This window comes from Coregonus clupeaformis, chromosome 1 (assembly GCF_020615455.1).
Source record: "Coregonus clupeaformis isolate EN_2021a chromosome 1, ASM2061545v1, whole genome shotgun sequence".
Lineage (NCBI taxonomy): Eukaryota > Metazoa > Chordata > Actinopteri > Salmoniformes > Salmonidae > Coregonus > Coregonus clupeaformis.
In genome coordinates, this window is record NC_059192.1 from 59,172,278 (window position 1) to 59,184,436 (window position 12,159).

General features: G+C 41.6%; 1 protein-coding gene across 1 annotated transcript in view; it reads left to right on the forward strand.

Annotated features, from left to right (window-relative positions):
- The window catches only part of LOC121571283 (serine protease HTRA1A-like), a 45,171-nt gene extending 33,308 nt beyond the window's left edge, over positions 1-11,863 (forward strand). Inside the window, exons 4-9 of the mRNA XM_041882672.2 lie at positions 1,361-1,555; positions 1,651-1,683; positions 1,956-2,070; positions 9,715-9,772; positions 10,031-10,126; positions 11,325-11,863. Coding sequence (XP_041738606.1) covers positions 1,361-1,555; positions 1,651-1,683; positions 1,956-2,070; positions 9,715-9,772; positions 10,031-10,126; positions 11,325-11,493 — 666 coding nt within the window. The 3' untranslated portion in view covers positions 11,494-11,863. The remainder of the gene's footprint in view (positions 1-1,360; positions 1,556-1,650; positions 1,684-1,955; positions 2,071-9,714; positions 9,773-10,030; positions 10,127-11,324) is intronic.
- The last annotated feature ends 296 nt before the right edge of the window (positions 11,864-12,159 follow it).

The window sequence follows — 12,159 nt, forward strand, 5'->3', positions numbered from 1 at the left end:
AGTTAAACAAGGAAAATCCGGACAAGTGGGGACATTTCGCCGGTCCCCACAAGGAAAAAGGCTATTTTAGGCTTAGGGGTTAGATTTAGGGTTACAATTAGGGTAAGGGTTAGAATTATGGTTAGGTTTAGGGTTTGAGGTTAAGGTTAGGTTTAAGGTTAGGGTTAGGTTAAGGGTTAGGGTTAGGGGTTAGGCAAAATAGGATTTAGAATGGGAATCAATTGTTTGGTCCCCACAAGGATAGTAAAACAAATGTGTGTGTATGTGTCCGTGAGTGTGTGTGCATGTGTGTGTGTGTATGTGTGAGTGAGTGTGATGGTGTGAGGGTGGGGAGTCACAGACTGAATAGCAGTTCACAGACTGCTATTCCAGTGTCAAGTCTGGATAAAGGGAATGAGAGGGGGGAGGAGGAGAAGGTGGGATGGGGGGAGGAGGAGAAGGTGGGATGGGGGGATGGGGGGGATGTAAAAGGTTCCCCTCCTCAGTTACACACTCTCATCTTCTCACTGTCGTCTTCTATTAATACCTAGGCTACAACTCATGGGTCAAGTTCGCATTGAGTTCCCGCAACACAAAAAGCTAAAATGGCGTATTATAATTGACTTCCATTTTTGATGGATTTATACTATTTGTAGACCTATGGCTCTAATGTTGTGTAGAGATGCCAATCAACATGTAATAATCTAGTTTATATACTATATTGGAAATGGGAAATGTAGTGTTATTATATTTCATGATGGCAATATGAATACACCTGGGTAGTTGACTACAGGGCGTGTTTTGGTGTTTGCATACATATACTTTTGTTTGTGTATATCTTTGGCTTGTTGGCCAGTCAGTCTCAGTTACATTAGCTTCCACACTGTGACTCTATTTATAACCCAGGGTAAACAAAATGGATACAGGGAACAAATAGGAAAGGTCTCAAGATGGTGCTGTTGTCAGGGAATTCGTTGGTGGTGTGTTGGGCACCACCGACTCAACGTGATGTAGTGACGCGTGGGCTAGGACCATACACTCATTGGCTATGACTGGACGGAATTGAAATTATTTAATGCAGACAGGAAAACTGTGGCTGGATAAATATACCCTCTCTCTGTCTGTCTAGGCACTGTCTCTGGCTTGTCATGGTTGCCTTGCCATGCAGTCTCAGTGGTTCTGGAGTTTAACATAAATGGATTTGTACTGTTTTATGAGGTACTGGCCACATATAAAAGAGATTCACTGTTGAGAGTGTGGACTGACCATACAGTGAGAAGAATTGGAAGGGTCTATGGAATTGTGCTTGAAGGACTTTAGATTCACAGTAAATATTAATGCTGTAAATAAATATGCCCTCCCTAACTTGTCCCACCTTCAGATCAAGCTTCCTGTGCTGATGTTGGGGCATTCATCAGACCTGAGGCCTGGGGAGTTTGTGGTGGCCATCGGAAGCCCCTTCTCCCTCCAGAACACAGTTACCACAGGGATAGTCAGCACAACCCAACGAGGGGGCAAGGAGCTGGGCCTACGCAACTCTGAAATGGAATACATTCAGACAGACGCTATTATCAATGTGAGTCTGTGAACACATGCACACACACACACACACACACACATCCCAAAGGATTGTGAACTGAGAACTGAAGTGATGTCCTTTTCTGTTTACAGTATGGTAATTCAGGAGGCCCTCTGGTGAATCTGGTGAGAATACTGTTTGTTTATTGACAGTGAAACAGTAGTTCTACATCTCTAATAGAAGGCAGACAATGTGTCTGCATGATGGCACATTGTAGTTTGAAACTGTATGCAAATGTGTGATTGTGTGTAGGAGTGTTACGGTGTTATTAGTGTGTCACTATGTATGATTATGAATGATTTTGGTTAATGTGGTTTTCAGACACTACATTGACTGTATTGTATATTGTTGTTGGATGACTGTATTATTGACTTCATTATTGACTGTGTTATTGTAGGATGGTGAGGTGATCGGGATCAACACTCTGAAAGTGACAGCTGGTATCTCCTTCGCCATCCCCTCTGATAAGATCCGAGAGTTCCTGACTGAATCCTACGACAGACAGTCCCGAGGTAGGACGTTTTATCCCTATGGTCATCCTGGGTGTAACATCTAAATATATCCCCCTAGTGTATGGTCCTGTTTACACTCTTAGCCACATATTTTGAGGATAACCATAAGCACTTACAGACATTTTGATTCAGACCCCGTTATGACTAAGCTTATCCCATGGCTCACATCAACACCATCATCCCAGACAATCCAATTCGTATACAGCCCCAAACGATCCACAGATGACCAATCTCTATTGCACTCCACACCATGGGCGTTTCTAGGATTTGAAGACATTCGGGGCTTAGCCCAAAGCCAGTAGGGGGGTCCAGCGGCATTCTGCCCCGGCCCCCCAAGAAAATAACTTCAACAGCTAAATGCATGAATTTGGTGCATTTTGACACGAACACAGAGATTAGAACATTGAGAGATTAGAAAATGTTCAGGTAACTTGTACCTACCTACCACAGCAGACACTGCCAGTACTCAATTACAGTTGCTACTGTGGGGGTCTCTACTCTGGAACACATACTGTTCATCTACAGTGTATTGCCAAAAACCACTCAACAACTTCAAACATAGACTCTCTCTCTCTCTCATACACACACACACACACACACACACACACACACACACACACACACACACACACACACACACACACACACACACACAAACAAACAAACTGTGCCGTAATTAGAATCCATAGAGCAGCTTTAAGTGATACAGTCTACTGTGTGCTCACCCCTCCTCTGCCTCTCTCCATCGCTTTCTCTGTGTTGTCTGTTGCTGTCTCTCTTGTCTGCCCTCTTCTGTTGCTGTCTCTTAGTATTATATGTTGCTGATTCTTGTCTACCCTCCTCTCTCGTCCTGTCCTGGTTGTAAAAACTGTAAAAGTAAACAAGTTTTTAATAGTATTTTCAAATTCTTTGTAAACCATGTTTTACTTTTTCACTGTCTGTATTTCACCTGTTATAATTTGTGCAAATAAATACAACTAATTAGAATCTATAGAGCAGCTTGAAGTGATACAGTCCACCTCTGTACTCTCTCCATCTGCCCTCTTCTGTCTCTTTCTCTGTGTCTTGTCTGTTGCTGTCTGTGTCTTGTCTGTTGCTGTCTCAGGTTCTTCTTTGTTACTTTCTCCTTTGTCTATCCTTTTCTGTTATGGCCTATTCTGTTATTCTGGTGTCTCTAGCCATCATATCCTATTCTGTTGCGGTCTCTGTGTCTTGTCTGGTGTCTTTCTCCAGCACCTATTCTTCTGTTGCTGTCTTTGTGTGTTGTCTCTCTCCATCATATCCTACTATTCTGTTGCTGTCTCTGTGTCTTGTCTGGTTTCTCTCTCCATCATCTACTCTTCTGTTTGTTTTGGGCCTGTGTCTGGGACACCTAAATCATCCTCTTCCCTACCATTTGCCCCTGGCTGCTCCTGTTCTAAGTGCTCCACTGGCCTGCTGTTCTCATTTGTCCTCGTCCTTGGCTCATCTGAAAGGTCTCAAGGTAGAGGTGCAACATGTCATTAGTTAGTTTTAAAGGGCGACTGCACTTCCTGATTTGGCCTCATTTTAGATTTGGTTTATTAAGAAATGTAAGCGGCCATGACTGAATTCAAATGTGAGTTGGTTTCGGGGTGTGGTTTGATGTGGGTGTCTCCTGTGTGTGTTCGCAGGTGGGAAGAGTTAGCCAAATTATTTAGCCAATTAGCTTTAGCCGGCTGGTGTGCACCCTGACTGACTTTGGATAGCCTATCTCCGGGGCAAGTTAGGGACCGTCAATAAATTACATAATGTAAATGAGACAATATTTTCATGTTGCACACCTTTTCATTTTTTCTCATTAAATGCTTTATATATTTATGTACGAATTTCTGAAATGTATAGTTGGTTTGAGGTTTTTAAGTAATTGAAATTTGGAGCTATTGGAATTTTTACATATTGTCCCATGTACATTTTGTAATTTACCAATGGTCTCTAACTAGCCCCATAGGGATATCCAAAGTTAACCCAAATTTACCACAGGCATTACGATCAGGTCGTGTGCAGCTCCACTCCGAATTTATGATTACTTTTTTGCTGCCAGCTGTGGGCATGTGGGCAGGATTGAAACAAACCCAACCTTCATTTATGCAGTCACGACCACAAGTCTCACAAAACTCTGTTTTGGACGAGACTGATTTTTTTGTCAATTTTGACAGTAGAATAAATGTTTCTGACTCATATCAATGCCACATAGGCTGTTTTCTAAATGAGAAGTTGTTTTTTAGGGGCAGTTGCTCGTTAAAGTTACTGTATACTGACAGGACCAGGGCAACTCTACTGTAAAGAAAAATTCAAGTGTCCTCATAACAGCACAATACAACTCCAATGTGGGTACGCAGACCCACGAGCAACTGAGGCCCCATATGATGCCCATCATTGCCCTAGACTATATGAATATAAAGAGACATGAGCCAAAAAAAATACCTGTAGAATGGAATAAGCTACAGTGAGGGAAAAAAGTATTTGATCCCCTGCTGATTTTGTACGTTTGCCCACTGACAAAGACATGATCAGTCTATAATTTTAATGGTAGATTTATTTGAACAGTGAGAGACAGAATAACAACAAAAAAATCCAGAAAAACGCATGTCAAAAATGTTATAAATTGATTTGCATTTTAATGAGGGAAATAAGTATTTGACCCCTCTGCAAAACATGACTTAGTACTTGGTTGCAAAACCCTTGTTGGCAATCACAGAGGTCAGACGTTTCTTGTAGTTGGCCACCAGGTTTGCACACATCTCAGGAGGGATTTTGTCCCACTCCTCTTTGCAGATCTTCTCCAAGTCATTAAGGTTTCGAGCCTGACGTTTGGCAACTCAAATCTTCAGCTCCCTCCACAGATTTTCTATGGGATTACGGTCTGGAGACTGGCTAGGCCACTCCAGGACCTTAATGTGCTTCTTCTTGAGCCACTCCTTTGTTGCCTTGGCCGTGTGTTTTGGGTCATTGTCATGCTGGAATACCCATCCACGACCCATTTTGAATGCCCTGGCTGAGGGAAGGAGGTTCTCACCCAAGATTTGACGGTACATGGCCCCGTCCATCGTCCCTTTGATGCGGTGAAGTTGTCCTGTCCCCTTAGCAGAAAAACACCCCCAAAGCATAATGTTTCCACCTCCATGTTTGACGGTGGGGAAGGTGTTCTTGGGGTCATAGGCAGCATTCCTCCTCCTCCAAACACGGCGAGTTGAGTTGATGCCAAAGAGCTCCATTTTGTTCTCATCTGACCACAACATTTTCACCCAGTTCTCCTCTGAATCATTCAGATGTTCATTGGCAAACTTCAGACAGCCCTTTATATGTGCTTTCTTCAGCAGGGGGACCTTGCGGGTGCTGCAGGATTTCAGTCCTTCACGGCATAGTATGTTACCAATTGTTTTCTTGGTGACTATGGTCTCAGCTGCCTTGAGATCATTGACAAGATCCTCCTGTGTAGTTCTGGGCTGATTCCTCACCGTTCTCATGATCATTGCAACTCCACGAGGTGAGATCTTGCATGGAGCCCCAGGCCGAGGGAGATTGACAGTTCTTTTGTGTTTCTTGCATTGCATCGCACCAACTGTTGTCACCTTCTCACCTAGCTGCTTGGCGATGGTCTTGTAGCCCATTCCAGCCTTGTGTAGGTCTACAATCTTGTCCCTGACATCCTTGGAGAGCTCTTTGGTCTTGGCCATGGTGGAGAGTTTGGAATCTGATTGATTGATTGCTTCTGTGGACAGGTGTCTTTTATACAGGTAACAAACTGAGATTAGGAGCGCTCCCTTTAAGAGTGTGCTCCTAATCTCAGCTCGTTACCTGTATAAAAGACACCTGGGAGCCAGAAATCTTTCTGATTGAGAGGGGGTCAAATACTTATTTCCCTCATTAAAATGCAAATCAATTTATAAAATTTTTGACATGCGTTTTTCTGGATTTTTTTGTTGTTATTCGGTCTCTCACTGTTCAAATAAAACTACCATTAAAATTATAGACTGATCATTTCTTTGTCAGTGGGCAAACGTACAAAATCAGCAGGGGATCAAATACTTTTTTCCCTCACTGTGTAAGACCTTGTCAGTTCTACTAGCTAATGTGTGATTTTTAGATTACATAACATTTGAGGACACATAACTTAAGGGCCTACATATTTTCAATGTTTTGTTCACCTACAATCTAACCACAAAGCAGGTCATATTTTCCCCTCTTTTTCTGGCTTCCCTCCCCATTCCCTTCCAAGTTCAAGTTAGTTTTTTTTGTCACATACATGTGGAGTACAATGCTTTCTTGCAGGTTAACCTCTCAGCAATGCAGCAACAATACAAAAAGTAAGTAGCTAAGTGAATAAGAAGAGTAATACAAATAAAAGCTCAATTAAATAATTTCATCAATTTAATAATGGGCAGTTTTTTACAAATAGTTAAAAAGCCTATATGGAAAAACAGACATGAGCCAAACATGTTTACCTGTAGAATGGAATAGGTTATAAGACCTCTACGATTAATTTAATTTAGTCAGTTCTACCACCTCAACATTTCTCAATTTAAACAGGGGTAGTCTTTCCTGCAGTTGAATAACCAAAGCGCCCCCTAGTGGCCTCATGGGTGGGATGTTATTCATATTTTTCATAATTTCATAATTAATAAACATACACTACCAGTCAAAAGTTTGGACACACCTACTCATTCAAGGGTTTTTCTTTATGTTTACATTGTAGAATAATAGTGAAGACTTCAAAACTATGAAATAACACATATGGAATGATGTAGTAACAAAAAAGGGTTGAACAAATATTTTATATTTTATATTCTTCAAATAGCCACACTTTGCCTTGATGACAGCTTTGCACACTCTTGGCATTCTCTCAACCAGCTTCATGAGGTAGTCACCTGGAATGAATTTCAATTAACAGGTGTGCCTTCTTAAAAGTTAATTTGTGGAATTTCTTTCCTTCTTAATGTATTTGAGCCAATTAGTTCTGTTGTGACAAGGTAGAGGTGGTATACAGAATATAGCCCTATTTGGTTAAATACCAATATAATGGCAAGAACAGCTCAAATAAGCAAAGAGAAACAACAGTATATTACTTTAAGACATGAAGGTCAGTCAATACAGAGCATTTCAAGAACTTTAGATTCTTCAAGTGCAGTCGCAAAAACCATCAAGCGCTATGATGAAACTGGCTCTTACTTAATACTTATTTTCCACCATAATTTGCAAATAAATTCATTAAAAATCCTACAATGTGATTTTCTGGATATTTTTTTCTCATTTTGACTGTCATAGTTGACGTGTACCTATGATGAAAATTACAGGCCTCTCTCATATTTTTAAGTGGGAGAACTTGCACAATTGGTGGCTGACTAAATACTTTTTTCCCCCACTGTACATGATTCAATATGTGTTATTTCATAGTTTTGATGTCTTCACTATTATTCTACAATGTAGAAAATAGTAAAAATAAAGAAAAACCCTGGAATGAGTAGGTGTGTCCAAACTTTTGACTGGTACTGTATACAGTGGGGAGAACAAGTATTTGATACACTGCCGATTTTGCAGGTTTTCCTACTTACAAAGCATGTAGAGGTCTGTAATTTTTATCATAGGTACACTTCAACTGTGAGAGACGGAATCTAAACAAAAATCCAGAAAATCACATTTTTAAGTAATTAATTTGCATTTTATTGCATGACATAAGTATTTGATCACCTACCAACCAGTAAGAATTCCGGCTCTCACAGACCTGTTAGTTTTTCTTTAAGAAGCCCTCCTGTTCTCCACTCATTACCTGTATTAACTGCACCTGTTTGAACTCCTGTTATTTCAGCTTTTTATTTCTTTCATCACATTTCCCAGTGGTTCAGAAGTTTACATACACTCAATTAGTATTTGGTAACATTGCCTTTCAATTGTTTAACTTGGATCAAATGTTTCGGGTAGCCTTCCACAAGCTTCCCACAATAAGTTGGGTGAATTTTGGCCCATTCCTCCGACAGAGCTGGTGTAACTGAGTCAGGTTTGTAGGCCTCCTTGCTCGCACACGCTTTTTCAGTTCTGCCCACACATTTTCTATAGGATTGAGGTCAGGGCTTTGCGATGGCCACTCCAATACCTTGACTTTGTTGTCCTTAAGCCATTTTGCCACAACTTTGGAAGTATGCTTGGGGTCATTGTCCATTTGGAAGACCCATTTGCGACCAAGCTTTAACTTCCTGACAGATGTCTTGAGATGTTGCTTCAATATATCCACATAATTTTCCTTCTTCATGATGCCATCTATTTTGTGAAGTGCACCAGTCCCTCCTGCAGCAAAGCACCCCCACAGCATGATGCTGCCAACCCCGTGCTTCACGGTTGGGATGGTGTTTTTCGGCTTGCAAGCACCCCCTTTTTCCTCCAAACATAACAATGGTCATTATGGCCAAACAGTTCTATTTTTGTTTCATCAGACCAGATTACATTTCTCCAAAAAGTACGATATTTGTCCCCATGTGCAGTTGCAAACCGTAGTCTGGCTTTTTTATGGCGGTTTTGGAGCAGTGGCTTCTTCCTTGCTAAGTGGCCTTTCAGGTTATGTCGATATAGGACTCGTTTTACTGTGGATAAAGATACTTTTGTACCTGTTTCCTCCAGCATCTTCACAAGGTCCTTTGCTGTTGTTCTGGGATTGATTTGCACTTTTCGCACCAAAGTACGTTCATCTCTAGGAGACAGAACGCGTCTCCTTCCTGAGCGGTATGACGGCTGCGTGGTCCCATGGTGTTTATACTTGCGTATAGTTGTTTGTACAGATGAACGTGGTCCCTTTGGAAATTGCTCCCAAGGATGAACCAGACTTGTGGAGGTCTACAATTTTTTTCTGAGGTCTTGGCTGATTTATTTTGATTTTCCCATGATGTCAAGCAAAGAGGCACTGAGTTTGAAGGTAGGCCTTCAAATACATCCACAGGTACACCTCCAATTGACTCAAATGATGTAAATTAGCCTATCAGAAGCTTCTAAAGCCATGACATCATTTTCTGGAATTTTCCAAGCTGTTTAAAGGCACAGTCAACTTAGTGTATGTAAACTTCTGACCCACTGGAATTGTGATACAGTGAATTATAAGTGAAATAATCTGTCTGTAAACAATTGTTGGAAAAATTACTTGTGTCATGCACAAAGTAGATGTCCTAACTGACTTGTCAAAACGATAGTTTGTTAAGAAGAAATTTGTGGAGTGGTTGAAAAACGAGTTTTAATGATTCCAACCTAAGGGTATGTAAACCTCTGACTTCAACTGTATGTACATATCTACCTCAATTACCTTGTACCCCTGCACATCGACTCGGGACTGGTACCCCTTGTATATAACCAAGTTATCGTTACTCATTGTGTATCTATTGTTACTTTTATTATGACGTGTTTTACTTTTCTGTTATTTTTCAATTTTTCTTTCTCTCTGCATTGTTGGGAAGGGCCCGTAAGTAAACATTTCACTGTTAGACCACACCTGTTGTTTACAAAGCATGTGACAAATAACATTTGATTTGACCTAGCCTCAGAATCACCCAGATATTCTTAAAGTCAAAAGGAATCACCTTTTGCATATGATTAAAGAGCTGCCCTCTTCCTGATGTTTTTATTCTTATTGTGTTTCCTTAGGAAGAGCTGGGGCAAAGAAGAGATACATTGGTGTGAGGATGATGACACTCACCCCAGCGTAAGTAGATCCTTATTAACTGGTCATACTTGTAATGAAAAGGATAAAGATGGGACTTTTTCTTTTGTCAACTCCCGATAAATACAATGAAAGACTTGAGACTGTGAATGTGTGCACTAAACTGGAGAATGCAGTTATCCAAAGCTGTCAAAAAGAATGTATTTGAACTGGGCCTGGTGAACTGCATTTTAGTTGGATACAGACAACTAAGCACTTTTTCCTAATGGGTTACTTAATTTCTTCCCTTTCACTCTCTAGGTTGACCAAGGAGCTAAAGGTGCGACACAAAGACTTCCCTGATATCACATCTGGAGCGTACGTCATGGAGGTGATCTCCAAAACACCGGCCGCAGCGTAAGTACAAACTAACAGGGAAAGAAAGTACAAACACACACCATCTCACCAATAGTATGAGTTTCTTATGAGTGTGAGGACAAGTTGTCTGACTTTTTCTGTGCTAAGGGATACTGTATGTACATGTTTCAAATGTATATAGACCATCAACGCCCAACTCTCCCCACACAAACCCACTTACATTCACACACACTCTCTCTCCCATTTTCACGTGCAGATGCACACACACAGACACACAACCCCCCTTAGTAAAACATTGCTTGTTCACCCACTCAAATATCCTCCCCTCCCACATCCTCAGCAGCACATTCAGTGTGGTCAACTCTGGTGACCACAGTTCTACCAGAGAAGGGTTGTGGCTGGAGAGACGCTGAGGTCAGCTATTCCCTTCATCCCTCAAGTAGCAAGGGGTTTGCTGTGGTTTTCCTGGTCCCACTCACCCAGCCCTAGTTCTCCTATTAGGCCCTCTGTGTCTCATTGGTGGTGTAAGTGTTAGTCCTGTTTGCCTGAGTACTATGAGGGGAATATGGAAGTATTATAGTTGGTGGTAGGCGGCCCCTGTTCACATGTGAGTGTGATCAGAGAGTAGTTGTGTGAAAGTGGAGGCTTTGATATCACTTCTGGTAACCACTCCATTCTTTGTGTAATTTGGTTTTACTAGATTTCTATTCTGGGTGTGTTTGGTCTGTGAGAGTGTGTTGCACAAAGCACTCTCCGCTGACTAATTATTGTGGTCCGGATGAAGGATACATGTATGTGAAAAGGGTCGATTTGTTGTTGTTGTTATTTAGCAGACTCTTATCCAGAGCCACTTACAGGAGCAATTAGGGTTAAGTGCCTTGCTCAAGGGCACATTGACAGCTTTATCACCTAGTCGGCTCGGGATTTGAACCAGCGACCTTTCGGTTACTGGCCAAACGCTCTTAACCGCTAGGCTACCTGCCGCAGTTTATTTCAGTGCCTTCTAACTATTTGTCCAGCACTACAAAATAAGACATCAAATATTGTGTGAAACCTTCTAACAAGAAATGTAAAGGCAACAATGGCCAATGGAATCCATTCCTAGCTGAATGTCGGTGCAATAAAGAGCAATCATGAATCTATACCTTGAAATAACAATCTTATTGTTATAGCTAACCGTTCTATCCAGCATGTTTGTTGCTGTAGTTCTCATTCTGTTGTGTTCTTCCTCTCTTAGTGGCGGTCTGAAGGAGCATGATGTCATCATCTCCATCAATGGCCAGCGGATTTCCTCTGCAACCGACGTCAGCACCATCATCAAGAAGGACACCACGCTGCAGGTGGTGGTGCGCCGTGGTAACGAGGATGCCATAATCACCATCGTTCCCATGGAGATCGACCCCTGACCCCCCAGCCCCACCCATGAGCTGGTGCTCAATGGACCTTATATGGACATGTGTGTTTAATCGCGCCCCATGGAGAATCTGTGGCCTTTAGGGCTTTGTGGCACCATGGCCAGGTTAAGACTCCGCCTTGAAAAGGAACGATTGTACAGAGCATCTCAGCAGAGTTGTAGTTCCTCATCCATTTGTATTAAACTTTTATTATTGTACTACTGTTTACTGTTAAACACAAGCCAGTGGACCTGTTTTGACCTGTTTGTTCTGTGTTTTTTTTATACTGACTGATTGTTCAGATGGAGGCCCACCATGGCAATGTAACACAATGTAGAGAGCAGCTCTGGGCGAGTTGTGCAATTATAAATTCCTATTCTAAGTTCTGTAGTTTTATTGTGTATTTGTCGATGACATTTACGGAGAAGAGAATTTGTGTTTTATGATGGTAACTTTGATGTTGGAGATGAAAGGATCAACCTGAAGAGCTCACGTCTCACAATCTTGTTCAAGCACTTTCTCTCTCCCCCTCTCTTTCTGTATCGCTCTCCTTCTCTCACTCACACCCACACACTGTGATGGACTGCACCCTGACTGAGATTAGATTTACAACATTTTCTTTGCATGTGTATGAGTTTAGCCATTACACACATTCTCACACACATTCACAAGGAGGAA